Below are 22,049 nucleotides of genomic sequence, written 5' to 3' on the forward strand. Positions count from 1 at the left end.
CCCTAGCGGTTACGGGTCCAACGGTTACAAAATCTGGACCGTTGGATGGCTTGGATCGAACGGCTGGGGTGTCGAGACGTCTTTTCACCTCCCCATTCACCTTGCCTATAAATAGGGGGAGGGCTGCTAGTGAATTTACCTGCTGTAAATTTGTCGAGCGCTCTCGACTCTCCAGGACTAACCGAAAAAAACCGACCAAAGGTAAATTTTGTATTCTTTTTTCTTGGTAATAAATGGATAAGGGTTACTCCTCGGGTAGGACTTGTACATCCTCGGAGGTGTCAGGTGCTTCGTCGGATCGTGAGGGGTCGGATTCAAGTGAAGTATCGAGGTTGCCTCCCCTGCAATGCGAAGTTGTCTTTCCTTCTGATTTTGCTGAGCAGGACGACAGTGGAGACGAAGTGGTCGAAGTATCACCCCCCAAGACTTTGGCCGTGGCCTTGGCGCAAGCAACCGAGGTGGATGCTAGGGGTTTCAGACGGGTTGGCAATCAAAGTGTTCGTGCCGAGGCAGGCGTTGCCGAGGCAGATGAAGACGCTTTGGCAGTGGTTGACACTGGTCGGAGTAAAGCCGTGGCCGTTTCGAGGGTTCAGCCGAAGGCGAAGATTGATTACGGTACGGTGGAGATGTCCGGGTATGAATGGGTGGACGGTGAGGTCGGTATATATTTTTCAAAGTTATCCGACCAAGAACTGTTAGACACGTTCGTGTCTCTAGAGAAATGTTTCGGGAAAGGGGAGGACGAGATCTCGCTACTTGCCGAGGCATGTGAGGACGATGGGCCGAACACTGATTTCGTGTTCTTGGAATCGGGGTCCGATGAGGACGACTTTTTCTATGCCTACATGTGTTGGTTTGAGGATCTCGGGGTGACATTGCCCTTTGATGATTTTCAGATGGGCGTCCTCCGTGCTTTAAATGTGGCGCCGACCCAGTTACACCCTAATGCCTGGGCGGCCATGCAGGCTTTCCGGAATCTATGCCTTTGTCTCGGCCTAACACCTCGACCCCTTGCTTTCCTCTATTATTATATTTGTCGACCGAGCAAGCCTGTAAAGTGGGTGTCGCTAGCCCGAGTGCCGAAACGTGGATTTCTCCGAACATTCACCTCCTCTTATAAGGGATTTAAGAGTGGGTTTTTTAAGGTTCGTTGGGGTTCGGATTTAAGAAATTGCTTTTATGACCGGGAGGCAAACCCACTATTCCCCTTCTATTGGACGAGGCGGCCGACGCGGTTCGAGGCGATGCCTTTTTCAAAGCTCCCTGCCGAGGATAAAAAAATTGTGGAACTTCTTGACAAGTTGCCGAAGGGCTTGCCTGTCCGAGACCTCTTGGACGTATTTGAAACGTCTCACTTCGAGATGGCTTTGCTAGGTATGTGTGTTAGGCTTCGGTAGTGTAGCAGTGTTTTAAATTGATGTTAAGACTTTTTGTGTTGCAGGACTGATGGCCGGAGGGGACCTTGACGTGACCGCCATGCTCGCCAAGCGAGCCAAAGATGCAAAGGCTAGCGGGCAGGTGCCGCCGGCGAGGTCGGCATTAAAGATTCCGAGGGATAAGCCCTCGTCCGTAATAATTCCGGTGGCCGACCAGAGAAAGAGAACGGGGACATCTCGGACACGTCGGACTGATCAGACCGTGGAATCCGAGCAAACGGGCCCTTCCAAACGTCAAAAACAAATCACGCTGGAACAGTCCGGATGCGGGGCGTTTGCTGTCCCGGCTGTTGTTGCTGGGTCAAATTTTTTGGCCCCGGCCGTCCAGTCCGAGAACCTGGTTAGCCTGGACCTCACTACCGGAGGTGGGCTTCAATACTTGGAGGGTATGTCTACGGAGGCCGAGTATAAGCTTTTCTGTGAGCTTGATGTGCGGACCTCATTGGTGGCCAAGCATGTGATGATGAGATCGGCCGTCTCAGCTGAGCGACTTCAAGCCCGGTTAAAGGAGGCCGAGGCCACAGTGAAAGAGGCCTTGACTGCCAATGCAAAGGCTAACGAGTCGGCCGAAGAACTGAAGAAAGCAGCCGACGGCTACAGGAGGGAGGCCGATGACTTGAAGTTGTCGGTGCAGAAGATGAAAGTCGAGGTCGCGGCTGCTGCGACCGAGATTGCTAGGCTGAACGAGGCACATGCCAAATTGAAAGCCGAGGCCACCGATAAGATCCTCGATCAGCACGATGCGGGATTTCGGCAAGCAGTCCGACAAGCTCAGTACTTCTGCGAGATCCCGGCTGATTTTAACTTTGATGTCAGTCGGGATTTTTATGGGGGAAAGTACATCAGCTATGCCGAGTTCCCTAAAGGGGCTAGCCCTGATGACGAGGCTCCCCGCCGAGGCATCTCCACACAAGCACCGGAACCACCACCCACGGAAGAGGATGACCCAATCATAGACGTGGTTGGTGACGGGAATTCGGGCGGCTTGGCCGATAAGTAGGGGTCGGCTTTGATGGTAGAGTAGGTTGTTTTTGTAACCGGGCCGTTAGTGCCTTTTTGTAGTTTGGCCATTGGCGCCGGTGGATAGTTGATGATTTTTTTTTTTTTTTTGTAAGTAGCCGTTATGATCAGATATACTTGTTTTAAATATACCGCATTCCAACTTTCTGCGTTTATACATTTACTTTGCATGTGTGGCCGAGAGGTCTAACCTTTCGATTTATGATTGTGATCAACGCGTGATGTTCGTTTATACTAGAGTGTTCGGTAGTCGTGAGCGTTAGGTTAGCGACGCCTCGGTCCAAGCTTATTCGTTGCGCTAGCGTGTAGTACTCTGCTTGTGTCTAGTCGAGAAGGGTTTGTTTTCGAGTGCTCGGCCAAAGATCGTTCGGTTATGGCGCATATTTTGTGTGATGCTCGGCCTAGGTGCCTTAGCCGAGGAACAAAACCTGCATAGCGTAGTGGTCGACCTAGGTGCATTCTTAGCCGAGGGGGGTCTTCTGGAGGGAGACTCGTAAGGCGCGAGTACATTTTCGAGCGAACGGCGAGGCTTGTTCGGTGTCGACGCGTTCAAGCGTAGTGCTCGGCCCAGGTGCATCCTTAGCCGAGGAGGGTACTCGGGAGGGAAACCTGTCGTACGTTTTCGTGTGGTTTGCCGAGGATAGCTCGGTGCCGACGCGTTCGTGCGTAGGGCTCGGCCCAGGTGCGTCCTTAGCCGAGGAGACCTGTCAGGCGCGAGTACGTTTTCGAGTGGTTTGCCGAGGATAGCTCGGTGCCGACGCGTTCGTGTGTAGTACTCGGCCCAGGTGCGTCCTTAGCCGAGGAGGTTACTCGGGAGGGAAACCTGTCAGGCGCGAGTACGTTTTTGAGTGGTTTGCCGAGGATAGCTCGGTGCCGACGCGTTCGTGCGTAGTACTCGGCCCAGGTGCGTCCTTAGCCGAGGAGGTTACTCGGGAGGGAAACCTGTCAGGCGCGAGTACGTTTTCGAGTGGTTTGCCGAGGATAGCTCGGTGCCGACGCGTTCGTGCGTAGTACTCGGCCCAGGTGCGTCCTTAGCCGAGGAGGTTACTCGGGAGGGAAACCTATCAGGCGCGAGTATGTTTTCGAGTGGTTTGCCGAGGATAGCTCGGTGCTGACGCGTTCGTGCGTAGTACTCAGCCCAGGTGCGTCCTTAGCCGAGGAGGTTACTCGGGAGGGAAACCTGTCGCGCGAGTACGTTTTCGAGTGGTCGGCCGGGGATTGCTCGGTACCTCTGCGTTCGTGCGTTCCGAAGGAGGACCTGCATGAGGATGATTTGAACGTGTTCATATATGCAAATAGTAAAAAAGACGATCATTTCAAAAATGTGTTGTATTAATGGAGTGCCTCGTTAAAAACCTTGCCGACCCAAAACCCTCCTTAGGGAAAAAAAAGTCGGTTAAGGAAAAGAGTGCACTGTTACATCAACTGTAATACACTTTTAGATGTGAGGAGTTCCAAGTTCTCGGAACTGGCTCCCCTGACAAGTACTCAAGCTTGTATGCCCCGTTGTTTAGGTTGTGTCGTATTCGGAAGGGTCCGTCCCAATTTGGGGCGAGCTTTCCTTGTCTCGGGTCTTTTCTCGCATCGCCGGTGGCTCTCCACACAAGGTCTCCTTGTCGAAATTCTCTGGGCTTCACCTTGCTGTCGAATCTTCGCTTGTAGCGTTGCTTGGTAGCCTCGGCCACAATTAATGCTCGGTCTCGAATTTCCTCAACTACGTCTAGGCTCGTTCGGAGCTCGGCCTCATTATTTGCTTCATTAAAGTGGTCTCGGCGGAACGATGGTTCTCCGATTTCGACCGGGATCATCGCGTCGGATCCATATACTAGGCGGAACGGGGTTTCCTGTGTGGTCGACTGAGGTGTGCACCTATAAGCCCATAGCACCTCGGGCAATTGCTCGGCCCAGGCTCCTTTTGCTTCTCCTAGCCGTTTCTTTAACTCCTTCAAAATAACCTTGTTGGCGGCCTCGGCTTGACCGTTTGTTTGTGGGTGCTCGACCGAAGTTGTCTTATGCTGTATCCCTAGGCCGGTGAGGAACTCATTAAGTTTTCGGTCGGTGAATTGAAGACCGTTGTCGGTCACCAGGGTGTGCGGGACGCCGAACCTTGTTATGATGTTTCTCCATAAGAATTTTTGGACTTGATGAGCTGAGATGCATGCCAAAGGCTCGGCTTCGATCCATTTGGAAAACAGATCTATGGCGACGATGAGGAATTTGCACTGTCCCTTAGCGACTGGAAAGGGCCCGAGTATGTCGGCCCCCCAAGTAGTGAATGGCCATGCTGAGGGTATGCTGTGCAGCTGCTCGGCCGGTTGGTGGATTAAGTCGCCGTGTTTCTGGCATGGTTGACACTTCTTTATGAATATTGTGCAGTCCGTATTCATGGTCGGCCAATAGTATCCGGCTCGTAACAGTTTGGAAACTGTTGTTCTCGCGCCCGAGTGCATCCCGCAAATGCCCTCGTGTACTTCTCTCATCACGTAATTGGCCTCGGCGGGGTCTAGGCATTTTAATAGCGGGGTGGAGTAGCCACGCTTATACAACTGATCGGGGATGACGGCATATCTACTGGCTTGCATCCTCAATCTCCTGGCATCGGTCGGATCAGCTGGTATGACACCGTTAATGATAAATGCCTTGATTTCGTCTCGCCAGTCGGGCGTGTTGATTTGTCCGGTGTGGTCGGTATCCACACTTGCTACCATGTCCGCTTCGACACTCGGGTGGTCGATTTCTTGTTGAATGATGGTTCTCAGTTGTCCTGGCTTCTTGGTTGCGGCCAACCTCGCCAATTGGTCGGCTTGAGTGTTGTCCTCGCGTGGGATGTGCTCGACCAGCACCTCTTCAAAGTTTGACTTCAACTTCGGGAAAGCATGGTAATACTTCAACATGTTGTGGTCTCTTACTTGGAAATTACCCCCGACCTGCTCGACCACCACCTTGGAATCAGTTAAACACTTGATTTTCGAAGCCCCCATGTCTTCGGCTAGCCTCAGTCCGGCCAACAGTGCTTCGTATTCGGCTTGGTTATTCGAGGCCTTGAATCGGAAACGGAGGGACTGTTCTAGAATTATTCCTTTGGGTCCTTCCAGAATTACCCCTGCTCCGCTCCCCTGGCAGTTTGAGGAGCCGTCCACATGGAGAGTCCACCAATGTTCTTCGAACTGGCCATGCGGATGGAGCTCATTTATGAAGTCGGCCAGACATTGAGCCTTGATCGGCCCTCTCGACTTGAAGGTGATATCAAACTGCGAAAGTTCCACTGACCAAGCCATCATCCTTCCTGCGAGTTCCGGCTTGCCTAAGACCTTCGAGATTGGGCAGTCGGTGTGAACCACTACTCGGTGGCTCTGGAAGTAATGTCGTAGGCGTCGGGAGGTGTGCACTAAACCAAGCGCCACCTTCTCTATCAACTGGTATCGGGTTTCGGGATCTTGTAAAAGCCGACTGGTGAAATAGATGGGGACTTGGGTGCTTTCTCTTTCCTGCACCAAAACCGAGCTGATCGCCTCCTCGGAAACAGCCAAATACACAAGTATTGGGCTTAGGGGATCAGGTCTCGTGAGTATCGGTGGCGTCGCCAGAGTTGTTTTCAATGTTGCAAAGGCCTCTTCACATGGCTCGTCCCACGTGAAGGCCGAAGCCTTCCTCAGAAGCTTTGTCATTGGGCTTATTTTGTCGGCCAGACGGGGAAGGAATCGGGACAAGGCGACTAGTCTTCCTGAAAGTCGTTGCAACTCCTTCAGGTTGTTCGGGCTTCTCATGTCCAACACTGCCTGACATTTGTCTCGGTTTGCTTCTATCCCCCTGGCCGATAACATAAATCCTAGAAACTTTCCTCCTTTAACTCCGAAAGTGCATTTCTCGGGGTTGAGCCTCATGTTGTGTTTGCGTAGTTCATTGAAGATTTCGGCTAGGTCGGCCACGTGATCGGCCAAGGAATTGGACTTGACCACCATGTCGTCCACGTAAATCTCAATGTTTCGCCCGATTTGGCCCTGAAACACCTTATCCATTAATCTCTGGTAGGTCGCCCCGACATTCTTCAATCCGAATGGCATGACTTTATAACAAAAATTGGCGTTGTCGGTGATGAACGCCGTCTTTTCTTCATCGGCAGGATGCATCTTTATCTGGTTGTAGCCGGAGTACGCGTCGAGGAAGCTGAATACCGAGTGGCCGGCTGCCCCATCGATGAGTCGGTCAATGCAAGGGAGAGGATAGGCGTCTTTTGGGCAAGCTTTATTAAGGTCGGTGTAGTCAGTGCACATTCTCCACTTCCCGTTCGCCTTTTTAACCAACACCACATTGGCCAGCCAGGTGGTGTAAGTGACTTCTCTGATAAATTGTGCCCGTAATAATTTCTGGACCTCGGCATTGGCGGCCTTCCTCTTCTCGTCTCCCATTTTTCTCTTCTTTTGGGCCACTGGTCGAGCGTCTCGGCACACAGCCAATCGGTGGCATACGAAATTGGGGTCGATCCCTGGCATGTCTGAGGCCGTCCAAGCAAATAGGTCCCTATTTTCTCGGACTGCTCGTTGCACCCGGTCTGAATCTGCTTTGCTTAGTAGGGATCCCAAGTATGTGACCTGTTCGGATGCTCGGCCAAGCTGAAAAGGGATAAGGTCCTCTGCGGGCTCAATTCGTTCCTCTTCTCCTAATCGTGGATCAAGATCGATACCTTCCACCACCTCCTGTCTGACCGTATTCACACCTCTTGCTGCTGTTATGGGGTCGGCAAGAGGTTGTACCTTCAAGCTAGAAAGGTAACACTCCCTTGCTGTTTTTTGATCGGCATGGACGGTTATTACCTGTCCATCTTTCGACGGAAATTTCATGCACAGATGAGGGGTCGAGACAATGGCTCTTAGTGCGTTGATGGATGGTCGGCCTAGCAAGATATTGTAGGACGTGTTTGCATGCACCACGATGTAGCGGATCTTTATCTCTCGAGATAACTTTTGGTCGAAACCAAAACGCGTGTATAGGTCGATGCACCCTCTCGTCACCACTCTTTCGCCTGAAAATCCCACTAGCGGTTCATTGTAAGGTTCCAGGCTTTGTTCCGGAATCCCCAGCTGTACAAACGTGTTCCAATATAAGATGTCGGTCGAGCTCCCCTGATCGACTAACGTTTTCTTCACAATGCAGTTATGCATTTCGACCGAGATTACCATGGGGTCGTCTTGTACAGGGTCGGCGCCACGAAAATCTCGGTCAGTAAAAGTGATGGGTGGCATCTTTGGCATTCTTGGCTGGTTCACATAATTCACTGATCGAATAGCCCGGAGGTGTCGCTTTCGTGCTGAGGAGGAGGAGCCGCCTCCGGCGAAGCCACCGGCTATTGTATTGATCACCTTCCGTGTTCGGTCATTGTCCTCCCTGGGATGCTGTGATCGGTCTCGGCGTTCAGCCGAACGGGACCGGCGGCGTCGGTCCCTCGGTGGACGAGCTTCACGAAAATGCTCTCTTTCCCTTGACCCGTGGTCTTGGGAGGTGGTAAAGCTTTTGAGGTGACCCTGTTTGATGAGGTCCTCGATCTTGTCTTTCAATGCTGAACACTCTTCGGTGGAGTGCCCCCGGTTTCGGTGGAATCAGCAATTCTTCGCCTTGTCGGCTCTAGGGGGCGTGTTCGCTCTTTTCGGCATCGCCATGATTTCTGATGCAAGAGCCTGCTCCATTACTTTGGCCCTGCTTGCATTGAGGGGAGTATATGCTGTATAGCGGGGTCCTCTCGGGGGGCGGGTGTTTAGGGGTTCGGCGTTGGTCTTCCTCACTGGTTCTCGTCCGGGCTCCTTTCGGCTATAACCCTCCTCGGCTCTGGCCTGATTTCGGGTCTCTGCCAACTCCTCCATTTGCATGTATTTTTCTGCTCGGCGTCGGAGATCATTCATATCCACCGGCGGTTTTTTGCACAAACTATTTACGAAAGGTCCGGGCCTGAGTGCCGTGCTCAGCCGGTCCATTGCCACGGCAGGGTTGAGGTCGCCGATTTCCATTGCGATTTTATTAAACCGGTCCATGAAAGTCCTCAGACTCTCTTTTTTCTCTTGACGAACCCCCGCTAAGGCTAGTGAGGTCGTCCTGTACGGCTTGCTCGTTGCGAACTGGAGAGTGAATTGGGAAGACAGTTCGTTGAACGAGTCGATGGAAGAGCTCGGTAACCTTGTGAACCAAACCAGGGCCCTTCCTTTCAGAGATCGTCTTGAGTGGAGAGGGTTGCTTGAGTCAAGAAAACATTCAAGTGCTCTTCTGGGTCGGAGGATCCGTCGTACTTCTCAATCGGCATGCTCTTCCAATGGTCCAGCAGTGTTGCCTCCATGATTCTCCTGGAAAAAGGATGCCTTAGGGAGTGAACGGTGGTGTCGGCCTTGTTGGCTATCAAAGAAGTGACTGGGGTTCGGGTGACCTGGTCTGTTGGGGCATGATAGGCGGACTCTTCTACGAGCGTAGGAGTGGTCGGCACATATGTTTGGTTCAGATGCCGAAGCTCAGCGTTCTGCCGGCGTAGCTCGGCCAGCTCTCGGGCGTCGGCTTCTCTTTGCCTTTGGATGGCCGCCATTTCCTCGCGAAGTGCTCGCAAGTCATCTTGAAAGTTCGATTGAGTTTGACTGGTGTTCGGCTGGACCTGCTGTATCACAGGTTCCGGTTGGGTCCGAGGCATCCCGTACGGGTAGCGCTCTTGGTTGGTCATGACGGGGTTGCTTTCGGGGTTAGGAATCGGGTGAGTCGTTGCCGATTGTCCTTTGCGCGTTGTTACCATATCTCGGTCTCAGTCGTAGAGTAAAAAGGGGCTGAAAACGTCTCTTCGGCCCCACGGTGGGCGCCAAATGTTCCGGTGTTAGGATACACACTCCAATTATCCTTGTTGTAGCGGGTCGGGTCCGGGGTCTAGGTCTTCTCGTCCTTCTCCGAGTAGTCCGAAATGAGGGGGGGTGCCTGCAAAGACACTCCAACGCTCAAGTAAGTGCTCGGCGTATTAAATGCGGTAGTTGAAAAGTTAGTTACGTACCTTAAGAGGGGGTCTATTTATAGTGTTTGTTGTTGGGCCGTGATTAGGGATTGGGCCCCGGAAAATTAGGGGACTAACCTGGCGTATTATGCAAATTAACCCTTCCGTAATCATACTGGTGAATGTCGTCAGTTCGGCCGAGCACAACGAGATGTTCCATTTCGTGAATGGTCGGTGTGATCGGGTACACGGACTATTCGGTTATAAATTAGAGTGCTCGGCCGGGTCGGTTCCATACAATTGTTCGGTCAGGTCGGCCCATACGGTATATTCTATAAATATAGGAGGAAAAAACAAAAGATTATTTTTCATAAATAAAAAATAATTTATATATACTTTTATTTCCATAAAAATATTATACTTTAAGAGATTAAAATTATAGAATTAAAAATAATAGATAAAAAGTCGAATTATTTTTAGGTTTTTATTCAAATACAACATGGTAGAAAAAATAGGGAGAATAAAATAATATAAGCGTTTATGATGTGGAGTTGTTTACGTATAATTAACTATACTCTTGCACGAGAGAAATCGTACGTTTGGCGCTGCGTTGACTGGTGCATGAAATATATGATTAATTACACACAGCAAAACTAACGCAACGCATTGCTTAATGCTTATCGCACAAACATGCTTCGGCTTATAGTGCGGATCGAGAGGCTGATTTTCTTGAGTCACTCACTCATCATGCATGATTGCATATCCATGATTGTACGTGATTTTGTTTTATTTTATCAATCAAATGATGAAAATATGATTGTGAATGAATGTGGATGATAGCTAGATTCGATCATGGACACAGACAAGGGTGCAGAGAATAATGCTAACAATCCCATGGCCATGGAAACCGAACCCAACACCCCAAGAAAAGACACCTTGCTGCTCTCGTGCTCCGGCAACCCTCTTCTGGTCTCCAACCCCGGCAAATGCCTTTCCAACGCCGGCAAGAAGTACGTGAGGCAGGTCATCGGCCGCCACAACGACACCGAGCTCCACCTCGCGGCACGGCGGGGCGACGCCGTGGCCGTGAGGGAGATTCTTAACCTGATCAATGACCAGATGGTGGGGACGCTGAGCGGCGCTGATTTCGATGCCGAGGTTGCGGCGATAAGGTCGGCCATCGTGAATGATGTGAATCAGTTGGGAGAGACTGCGTTGTTCATTGCCGCTGATAGAGGCCACCTTGATGTTGTCAACGATATTCTAAACTATGCTTCTTCCGAAGGGGTTTCGTTGAAGAATGATCTAGGGTTTGATCCCTTGCATGTTGCTGCTAGCCGTGGTCACCTATGTAAGTAACAACCACCTCCTAATCAAATCTTCTTCACTTTTCACATCATTCTCGAATTGTTTTCATGAACTTACATTTTCACATACTAGCTAGACCTGTTATTATTTTAACACCGAAAAGAATCGATCTTAATAGTAGATAAATTTCTTGTAACTACTAAACCAAAATGTTTGGTTAGAATAATGATCATATGAGAATGGCTCATGTGAATTATTATTATTCTTATTATTTTGTTTTCAGCTATTGTTCAGTTGCTGCTAGACCGTGATCCGGGGCTGATCAAGACATGTTCCCTATCAAAAACAACCCCTCTAATATCTGCAGCTACAAGAGGACATACGAGTGTTGTTAAACTTTTGTTGTCACGCGACCCTAGTCAACTGGAACTATCTAGATCCAACGGAAAGAATGCACTTCATTTGGCTGCTCGCCAAGGACATGTCGATGTTGTAACATTATTGCTCGCCAGGGATCCACAACTTGCTAGAAGAACTGATAAGAAAAGGCAAACTGCACTGCATATGGCAGTGAAGGGAGTGAGTTGTGAAACGGTGAAGTTGATTCTTAACACTGATGCAGCAATTGTCATGCTGCCAGACAAGTTTGGCAACACTGCATTACACATAGCCACAAGGAAAAAGAGGGTAGAGGTATTGTACACTGTCTATGACTGAACAATTCAAGAGCAACGTTATGTATTATTCCTATTCATATTTTTCTGCATCATATATTTACATGCTATATGTTGAGAGTAAACTCTATATATCCAATGACCAACTGTCATATACCGTGAGTTTTTGCCTCTTCTAAATAATTATTTTAGAAGTTACACCAACCATTGATTTTTGATAAAGGAAAATAGGTTATATATCTACGACATAAAATAATTTTATACTATTATCTAATTACAAATTAATTTATACATATAATAAATTTATTAACTTTTATAATAATTATTTTAAAAATCATATTAACAATGATTTTTAATTTGATAGAGAATGTAAAACTCTTATTGTACTCTTTTGATAAATTATGACTTCTGATTCATCATTTGTCTTCAATTTATTGTCATATATTAATGCATGGAAATTAAACTCTATATATATGATTTCATATATAGTTTCATGCAGATAGTGAAAGTGCTATTACTTCTTTTAGACACCAACGTGAACGCCTTAACAAGGGACCACAAAACAGCTCTTGATATTGCCCAATCCCTTCCAGCATCTGAAGAAATCCTATACATAAAAGATTTCCTAGTTCGTTACGGTGCAGTTAATGCCAACAATCTCAACCAGCCGAAGGATGAACTCATCAGGAACACCGTGACACAAATCAGAAAGGACGTTCGCACGCAGCTTGAACAAACTCGGAAAACAAACAGGAATGTAAACGGAATCGCCAAAGAGCTGCGCAAGTTGCAAAGAGCAGGTATCAACAATGCCACCAACACAGTAACGGTGGTTGCGGTTCTCTTTGCCACGCTTGCATTTGCTGCCATCTTCAGTGTTCCCGGTGGTGATTCTGATAGCGGGGTGGCAGTGATGGTAGGCACGATGGCCTTTGATATCTTCTTCATTTCAAATTCCGCTGCGCTTTTTACTTCACTGGCTGTTGTGGTGGTTCAAATCACACTTGTGAGAGGGAGAACGAAGTCTGAGATGAGGGTTATGAAGGTGATCAACAAGATGATGTGGTTGGCGTCAATATGCACCACTGTTGCATTCGCTTCAGCGTCTTATATAGTGATTGGTAGGCATCACAAGTGGGCTGCAATACTTGTCACTGTTGTTGGGGCAGTTACAATGGTTAGTGTTCTTGGTACTATGACGTACTATGTGCTTAAGAATAAACATAGAGGGTGGAAGAAAAATAAGAACACGTTCTTGGGCGGAACAAACTCCGGGTCAGAAACTGATGTAGAAGTAAAGCCAATTTATGCCATTTGATGATGCGTCCAGCTTTAAAGTGAAGTTTGATGTTTTTATGCTTGCTTTTGGAGATTCAAAAGGCATTGAGGAACAATTAAAGTCAAACACTTGGATCCCAAAGTAAGTGTCTGTGTATTTGTATGAATGGCGTTTCAAGGGGGAGTAATCAACAAAGCATCCAAATTCGTTGGTACGTATCAATATATCATTCTTAATTAGTTTGATAAATAACATGAATTATATCTTTATGGCACGCGTTTCCAGTTGTATTCCGTTTAAGATTTTATTACAATATGACTTGGCAATTCCTTATTAATCAAACATATTCTTTAACATAGTCCTACATATGCATGTATACATTAATTCAGGGGCTAATATATATTTGAGACTTAGATTACATATACAGTATGTTGTTTTAGTTGAAAATTATTTGATGAGTTCTAGTTACAGAATTTCTCATATACAAACTGGGTGTTTCATCTATGCAGATGTACTGGTTAAAAATATTAATAGTCATGAAATTGCAAATTGGTAATGTGGATTTGGATCTGCGTGGCTTTAGTGTTTTTAGTTTTTAGCACCTTAATTGTTATCTTCCATGAGATGGGGGAATGGGTTAGTTTTGTCTCTTGTTTCTTTTCCTCCAAAAGGATAATATTAGTTTTTAATAAATAAAAAAAAATTAATCTGTACATGTTCTGTTTTTCGATAGGATTATATTGTCGGGGGATAAATGATATAGATGAAATTGATCATCCAGGTTTCGTTTATTTTGCAGGAATGAGGCTTTAGGATGGGAGGCTAATTCGTTAATTTATGCTGACATTCCTACATTGCAGGAATGCTGAATTAGAAAGGGAAACTATAGTGTACAGTTGGTATGCTCACCCTTTGTAATTGGAGGGCTATACACGATGAAGTTGTGTCAGAAATTGAAATTAAGTCATTAGTCATCACCGACTTTTTTTAGTAGGTACATGTTTCACAAAATTTCTTAAATGATTAAAAAGGAAAAAAAATACTATTGGAGAATTATATAAAACTCCTGCATCGATTAAATAATAATGACAAGCATAAGTGTGCTTAAGCATAGAATTGAGTTTAATTGATTCAAATATTTTGGACAATACATCTCCTATCCTTGACATATATAGATTAAACCCAATTCATACTCTTATTAGCCCGCCATCCAATTCTAATAAGTTGGAACATGAAAAATATGAGTCTAGTACACGAGAGAAAGGACGAAAATTAGTTATATATAACTGTTTAAGAACATAGGGTTTAGGGGGTGGTTTTTAAGTTTGTCCATGGATGTTGGCTAAAAGTGTCGATCTACATTACATTCGCATTTTCATTGTTTTCTATATATTAATGTATTTTGTGTTGTATCTTCTATCCTTGTGTTCAATTTTTCCTTAACATAATGTAATGATCTATTTTGTGATTCTTTTGCAAATTGATCCTTTGGATTCTTACATTTGTTTCTTCTTCATATCTCTTGTTCCACCATCGCCCATTGCTTCAAGGAAGTCAGTCGCGAAACATTTCCATACACGCACACCACTCATCGTCATTGTCATTGTGAGTTTAAGAATTGAAACGAACTAGGTGCTTTGATGTTTTTGAAAGAAATAAAGGGATATGTGAAGAAGAGAAAGAGAAAACACTCAAAACTTAGAAAACTAATTTTATGGCAATGGCCAAGAAAGAAAATTCCTATCTTTGTTTTCCTTGACTTACTTGCAAACGCGCCGGTACATAGATATTTATAAGTATGTATAAAGTACTTCTTAATTAGTACAATGAACATACATTCAAATAACGCAACTCATAAAAAATATAAGGTGATAAGGGAAAACACTTTTTTTGTATCACTTTTTTGAAACATGACATCCAAGTTGTTGTTATTTGCATCAATTTATATATATATATATATATATATATATATATATATATATATATATATATATATATATATATATATATATATATATGAATTTTGATACGATATCAAAGCTCTCTAATAAAAAGAGTATTGTTTTTGTTACAAAATGAGGAAATGGACTGATTGGATGCCATGGTTGCTCAAAAGATCCAACTTTTATGGAGGTGGAACTAATGAATGAAACAACTAATTTGAAGGAGGAGAACAATAATGATATATAGTGAAAGCTCATTAAAATCGAAAGGGAATATTATTAGTTAACACATGATGCTCATTAATTTTACAAGAATGATTTAAAAAGTTGGAAGTAACACTATAACACAAAGAACTTTTAGCAACATTTAAAAACTGTTATCTAACTGTGTATAAATATTGTTAATTTACTTTTTTAACATATTATTAAATGTTGTATATAGTCTATGTTAACGATTTTTAATAATATTTTTATATAATTAGACAACATTTTTTAAACGTTATCAAAATAATATTTTTATAACATTTTAATGATGTTATTGAGTTTTGGTTAATTTTATAAAATAATAATTAGTTTTAATTTAGATATTATTGTCAATTATTATATTTTTATACCTCATAAATAAACTTCCACAAGTTCTTTAAGAATGTCTTATACCTTCTTAATTAGTCATCACTAGTTATATATAAAATATCAAAGTTCATTTATCTTAAGTATAACAATATGATTATATATACTCTCTATAAGTCATTCATTTACTTGATATAAGACTTTAATTATGAGTAACAATTAAAAATGAGATAAATATATTTTTTTTTACTTGATGTGAAACTTTGATTTTAGAAGTAATTAGAATAAATAATGTTGAGATAAAAAAATATTACTTATTTGTAGTAACATTTTTCAAAAAAAAAAATGTTACAAAATAACTTGTGTGATATTTTTTTATTCGACATGAGACTTTGATTTTAAAAATAAAAAAAAAATAATATTAAAATAAAAAATATTACTTTATTTATAATAATATTTTTTTAAAAAAATTATTAAAAAATAATATATTTATTCAATATATAATAATATTTTAATAAATATAAGAAAGAAAATATTGCTAAAAAAAAATAAAAATGTAGTAATGGGAAGATGTTGTTATAAATAAACTATTCATTTTCATCATCACTTCCTTTCTTATAATATAAATTTGGAGGAAATGTTTTCAAATATACCCCAGAAAAGTTACTGACGAAAAGCCATGTAATTTATTTATACCACAATCTTTTTGTGTTCGTTTTGGAATATGATTTTTGTATTCTTGAATATATACTTTCTTTTTCAGAAAGAAAATTCTCAATTTTGTGGTATCAAAATGAACCACTCCCCCAAGTTCAAAATCCGATCACAATATCTTCAATGGACGCGCCGTTTTCGGGCCCAAACAGCCAAAACGACGACGTTTTCTTCGACGCGCTTCCTCACTGCCCCTTCGACCATTGCTCCGGCGCCGCCGATAACTCGCCGGAATCTTCCGCCTCCGCTTCCATTCTCTCCGGCCCCAACCCACCTTCTCCATCTCCGGTGACCTCAATCCGCCGCCGTTCAAACCGCCGTCGTTCACCGGTGAGGGAACCCACGAACACTGATTCTGACGGCAATTCGACCACTGGCGCCGGAACGAACCTTCGAATCAATCAAAATCTCGGAACTTCGAAGGAAAACGAGAATTCTCCCGAGAAATGCGATTCAAATCAAGAGAATCACCGTCCCTCTTCACCTCCAAGCGTTGGCACCGAAGAGGGGAATGTCAAAGGTTATACCTGCTAACCTTGATTGCACTCACTCATTCACAATTTTCTTAGAAATTGTAGAGGAAACTGAATACTGAACTTCTTATTCATAATCCCAATTCTGTACAATAGGGTCTATTTATAATTCTGACTTCTCACCGATATAACCTTTTCCCCCGGCCATAATCCTAATTACCTACTTTCTAAACCAAAAAGCAACTAATAACAGAATTAATCCTATATTTTTAATTCCCTTAATTTCCTATTATTACAGGGAACGAGGAATCGACGTTAACCACCGCCGATAACGACGACGGTGCCGCCGATTCCGCTGACTCAGCGGCGGTAGTCAGTAGTTCCCCTTTGAATTCTCTTGATTATGTAACGGGGTTGTTGATTAGGGCAATTGTGTTTCAAATCAATTGTTTCGTTGTTTTGGTGAAGTGGCCAATTTGGTTTATGTTACACGCTTTCATGTTTTTCGTGGACCCTTTTGGGACAATTATAAAAGGGAAGGGTTTTTTGTGGGAGATTTTGGGTAGAGTGAGGTGTGGTGTTTGGGGGTGCATTGGTCCTTCGGCTCAGGGATGGTTGAGAGAGCACAAGTCATTGTGGAATGTTGCATTTAGGTGTGGGTGGGGATTGTTGTGGTCAATCTTTGTTTGTTGCATTTTGTTTTGTCTTTTGGTTTGTTCCCTTATGGTGAGTGGGTTTTTGTTGAGGTGCTTGGTGGAGAAGCCATTTCAGATGAGGCAGGTTTTGAACTTTGATTACACCAAGCAGAGTCCTGTTGCATTTGTGCCTGTAATGTCTTGTCATGGTGTTGGGGTTGGGGGTGGGCAAGATTCTGAGAATGGCATTGCTGTTAGAGAGTGGATGGGTAGGAGAGCTATACCTGCTAACCAAAAGGTGCAGGTCGCTGTTTCATTGGTTGTGCCGGAGTCGGAATATAATACAAATCTTGGCGTCTTTCAGGTACTTGTTTTAATCTAGAGAAGCTTTGGATTGACTTGAACCTCTTGCATGATGTGTTACTAGTTCAGTAGTTCTAATGTATATGTGTAATGTTAGCATGTTACTATGTTAATATGGGGACCTTTGATGGTGAATAAAGTTATTTGTGTCGCTAGTGTATATATTTTGAAGATAGTTATGTAAGGATGACTTCAAAGGGTTTGGATGGCAACTTGGTCCTAGTTTTAACTCTCAATATCTTCTAACAAGGAATGCTAACAACTCTCTTTTTCTCTCTCTATTATTGATAGAAATTTATTAAAAAAACACAAATTTTTGTGGATCACAGGTATCATTTAACAAGTCTCTTCTGATTTAGTGATAGGAATCACTAAAATTTATGATTTTCAATAAAATTTTCAACCAGTAATAAAGAAAGTGTTAGCAAGAGTATCACCAGCATTCCTCTCTTATTTGCGTTGTTCAAGTATTATTGGAGTTTGGTTCCGAGAAGTGATATAAACATGATTGTTGAATTTCACTATTTCGTTTCTTTAAAGAGTTCAATAGCTTCTGCTATGGCTATGCACCTGTGCCATTGTGGCTCAAGCTGTTATTGGAAGGATTTGTATGCCCTTTAACTCATTTGGATTTTCTAAGGAATTGAACTGGCTAAGAGAGTTCAATTTCTGGTGTCCTTATCTAATTGTTTAATTTTAATTGATAACAAGAGGGTAGGGAGTTATCGGCACAATCCTGTTCCATAATTTATGCCAAGTGTGGCCTTCACGTTGAAGGTTGTGAGCTTGTGTTAGAGACTAGGACAATTCGCTGGCTTTTACATAAAAGCTAAAACTTTTAACTGAAGTGGTTCTTTTATTTCTGTCTACGTACTATGTTTCCTAACATTGAGGTGTGGGTGCTTTAAGATATTAGTTAGGTTTATTAGGCAAATAAGGTAATCAATTGTACTCTTTGGCTGTTTGATCGTGATTTCTTTAGTAATTATTCTGTTAAAATTGTAATTTCCTTGAACTTGTATCATTCTGCTTAAAAATCTGAACTATGATGATAATCACAACAGTTCATGATTTCCTGTTGCTTGGTTTTGAGTTCTTCTTTGACTCGTCTATTTTATAGATCAAGGTAGACTTCTTGTCTTATGATGGCAAATCAATTTGGAGTTCAAACCAACCTTGCATGTTAAAATTCATAAGTGAGCCTATCCGCCTAATCATGACATTCCTCAAGCTTGCACCTCTTGTCACTGGTTATATATCAGAAACCCAGACACTGAATGTCAAGATGAGAGGTTTTGTTGAAGGGGATGTACCTACTTCATGCTTAAAAGTAACCCTTGAGCAGCGAGCAGAATATCCACCTGGTGCGGGCATTCCTCAAATATATGATTCATCAGTAGTTATTGAATCAGAACTTCCCTTATTCAAGAGGATTATATGGAATTGGAAGATGATCATATTTGTATGGATCACAATGGTGACATTCATGATGGAGTTACTATTTGTTCTAGTGTGTTGTTTGCCTATAATTATTCCAAGAATCAGGCAATGGAGTGGTTCTGCTCGTGGTACCTTAAATAATCTCCAGGCACCAAGTTGAGTCTAGTTCTTTTCCCTGGCTTCTTGACAATAATGGAAGATTTTTTTTCGTCTAATAATATAACCTAGCATTTTCTGACACGTATACCTATCTTTAGTGAGGCATCGTAACTTAAATTACTTTTTTCCTTTCCAAATCACTTGTGTACATGTTTAAATGTAATGTAACATGGCCAAATCTGTCCATATCAATAATTTTCTTCTTATTATCTTTTTTACTTTAAGAAAATCAGACAAAATGTTTAACCATAACTGACAATAACAATTATGAAAAAATAGGTTATGCATTGAGATGCAAAATAATTTTACAATGTAATTTAATTATAAATTTAAGTTTGTTAATTTTTATAATAATTATTTTTAATTGACTAACAACGCAAAATTATTTTACATTTGTCATTGAAGTCATTGGTTATTGATGTTCACAATATTAATCTAAATTAATCGTTGATGATTGTTTTATTTGACATTTTCCTTCATCGAAGAAAATGGTCGACGTTCTCTTCAATTAAAGAATGCAGTTTCCGCAAATATATATATATATATATATATATATATATATATATATATATATATATATATAAATTATTGATACAAAATTTTATATAATTCACAATTAATATAAATTATTGAACAATCTAATACTGATATTATTTGAACTTTTCTCTCTGTATATATATATATATATATATATATATATATATATTATGACGAACTTGTGGTGTAAATCAAAGTGTCAATCTGGTTCTCGAAGAGTAAAATAGATAGGTAAATAAATAAACTGAGAAATAAGGAAAAAAGTTGTTTGGTATGAAAGATTTTTACATGATGGATGATTAATTTCTATAAAAAAATCTAATTGACTACTTTCGGTGAGTCTTCTTTTTTAATTGCGTCTTTACATTCATAAAATTAAAACTTTGATACCTTAATATGATTGAATACACTACTACATAAACTAACATCTATGTAAACTAGACTTAAGAAAAAGTTTTAATGATGTATATATTGTTGTATTGAATGTTATTAATGTAAAGTTTACATAGATGTACAACGAAGTAAATTTTTTTTTATATCATATTAAAGTAAATTATAGATGAGAATGTTATATTCTACTTTCTCTTTTGTTAAAATATATAATTTAGTTCATTAACTTAACATCGTTAATATAAATTACATTCACCTCTATTAAGAGATATAAATATTTTGCTATTCATCTTTCATATGTTAAAATATTAAATGAATTGTGATTTTATCTCTTAGAGATATAAATATTATACTATTACTCTACTGTCATATTAATTTAGATTTAACTTAACATTACTAAAGAATAATTATTAAAAGAATTTAAAATATACTTTTAATTTAAATATTCATAAAAAATTATATTTTTAATATAACTATTCATGAAAAATATAATTTTATTTAAAATATACTTTAAAATATTTCTAATTCATTGTCATTCATTCACCTAATTTAAAAGTTGTAAAATATATAATTAAATTTTAATTAAATTATTAAAATAATAAATAAAATAGGAACTATAAAATAAATTATATATGTATACTTTTATATATAACTTGAAACTTTGTAATAATTTATTGTATTAATAATTATCATTAATAATTTAATACATTGAATGAATAATTATTATTAAATTTTTTAATAACTATATTTTATGCAATAATATTTTCATATAAATATATTTATTTAAAATTATATATTTAATATACATATTTTAATATTATATTAATTAAATATAATAAATGATATTTTATCATAAAAAACTAATTTATTTGGAAATTTTAAAATATTTTATTAGTAACAACAATTAAATAATATCTTAATACCTATATATTACTTTTAATATATATATATATATATATATATATATATATATAATTTACATTTAATATATGTAATTAATATTATATAATGAAAATACTATTTTATTTAAATTTTTATTAAAATATTACATTGATTACATTGATTAGATATTATCTTAATACTTGTATTTGATTATACTTATTTATATATATATATATATATATATATTATATTTTTATTTATATATATAAATTTAAAAATATTTTGTAAAAATAATAATAATAATAATAATAATATTTTTTATGGTTTATAGTTAATTCCAAAAAAATTGATAATAATTTTTAAAATAATAACTAATTATACAAATCAAGAGATAAATTATTAAAGTATAATATATTTGAATTTGTTAAGGAAGAAAAATGTATATTTTAATATAAAAAGAGAGGGTGGTATAATATTTATTTATATTAGAAAATATTATTGTAAAAAGTATTTTGGTAATAAACTTTTTTAACAAAAATTAATGAAATTTTAATAAAAAAATTTAAAAAATGAGTAAAGTTTTATATTAAAATCTATCGTGGAAGGAAGTGTAATTTTTAATATAAGATGGGAGGATGGTTTAATATTTTTTAAAATAATACTTAATATTTAATATATTGTTGGATTGAATGTTATTAATGATGAATTTTAATAAATGTACAAATAAATAATTTATGTATAATAATTATTATTGTATTTATTATATATAATATATTTATTAAGTTTAATAACTATAACCAATGATAAATAATTGTATGACTTTTCATATGATATATACAAATAACATACTTTGCCTAAAAGAAACTATTAATCGAAACTTGCATTTGCGTTAATATTACCTTAAAAATACGATTTCTAAAGAGGATATTAAATTTAAATTATTAGAGATTATTAAATTTAAAAATAAATACTATATCCATACACACATCTTTCTTTCTTGGAACTATACAAAATGAAAAGAATATCAGGGTCACGATCAATTCAGAGTCATGAGCGAATCGATGATATGAACTTTATTTATATATATATATATATATATATATATATATATATAGAGGAGGGTTGGAATATAAAGATTTATTACATAAAAGGATTTATTATATAAAAAAATTTAATTAAAAATTAAAAAACTTTAATCAAATTATTATATTTTTTATGTAATAAATTTTTATATTTCAACCCTTCTTTATATATATATATATATATATATT

General features: G+C 40.1%; 2 protein-coding genes across 2 annotated transcripts; both read left to right on the top strand.

Annotated features, from left to right (window-relative positions):
- The first annotated feature begins 9,335 nt into the window (after positions 1–9,335).
- On the top strand, positions 9,336–14,125 carry LOC109815507 (ankyrin repeat-containing protein ITN1). Its single transcript, XM_020380255.3, has 4 exons — positions 9,336–10,762; positions 11,003–11,412; positions 11,893–12,883; positions 13,472–14,125. The coding sequence occupies exons 1-3, from the start codon at positions 10,264–10,266 to the stop codon at positions 12,709–12,711; spliced, it is 1,728 nt and encodes a 575-aa protein (XP_020235844.1). The 5' UTR covers positions 9,336–10,263; the 3' UTR covers positions 12,712–12,883; positions 13,472–14,125.
- Positions 14,126–15,895: 1,770 nt separating this feature from the next.
- Positions 15,896–19,164, top strand: LOC109815520 (seipin-2). Its single transcript, XM_020380270.3, has 3 exons — positions 15,896–16,419; positions 16,671–17,371; positions 18,491–19,164. The coding sequence occupies exons 1-3, from the start codon at positions 16,023–16,025 to the stop codon at positions 18,968–18,970; spliced, it is 1,578 nt and encodes a 525-aa protein (XP_020235859.1). The 5' UTR covers positions 15,896–16,022; the 3' UTR covers positions 18,971–19,164.
- The last annotated feature ends 2,885 nt before the right edge of the window (positions 19,165–22,049 follow it).

Source organism: Cajanus cajan, chromosome 2, assembly GCF_000230855.2.
Source record: "Cajanus cajan strain Asha chromosome 2, NIPB_CcT2T_4, whole genome shotgun sequence".
Lineage (NCBI taxonomy): Eukaryota > Viridiplantae > Streptophyta > Magnoliopsida > Fabales > Fabaceae > Cajanus > Cajanus cajan.

Coding starts and splice junctions, on each gene's coding strand:
- LOC109815507 (XM_020380255.3), top strand. CDS start 10,264: ATGGACACAGACAAGGGTGCAGAGAATAATGCTAACAATCCCATGGCC. Junction 10,763..11,002: donor TGCTAGCCGTGGTCACCTAT/GTAAGTAACAAC, acceptor TTTTGTTTTCAG/CTATTGTTCAGTTGCTGCTA. Junction 11,413..11,892: donor CAAGGAAAAAGAGGGTAGAG/GTATTGTACACT, acceptor AGTTTCATGCAG/ATAGTGAAAGTGCTATTACT.
- LOC109815520 (XM_020380270.3), top strand. CDS start 16,023: ATGGACGCGCCGTTTTCGGGCCCAAACAGCCAAAACGACGACGTTTTC. Junction 16,420..16,670: donor CGAAGAGGGGAATGTCAAAG/GTTATACCTGCT, acceptor CTATTATTACAG/GGAACGAGGAATCGACGTTA. Junction 17,372..18,490: donor CAAATCTTGGCGTCTTTCAG/GTACTTGTTTTA, acceptor TCTATTTTATAG/ATCAAGGTAGACTTCTTGTC.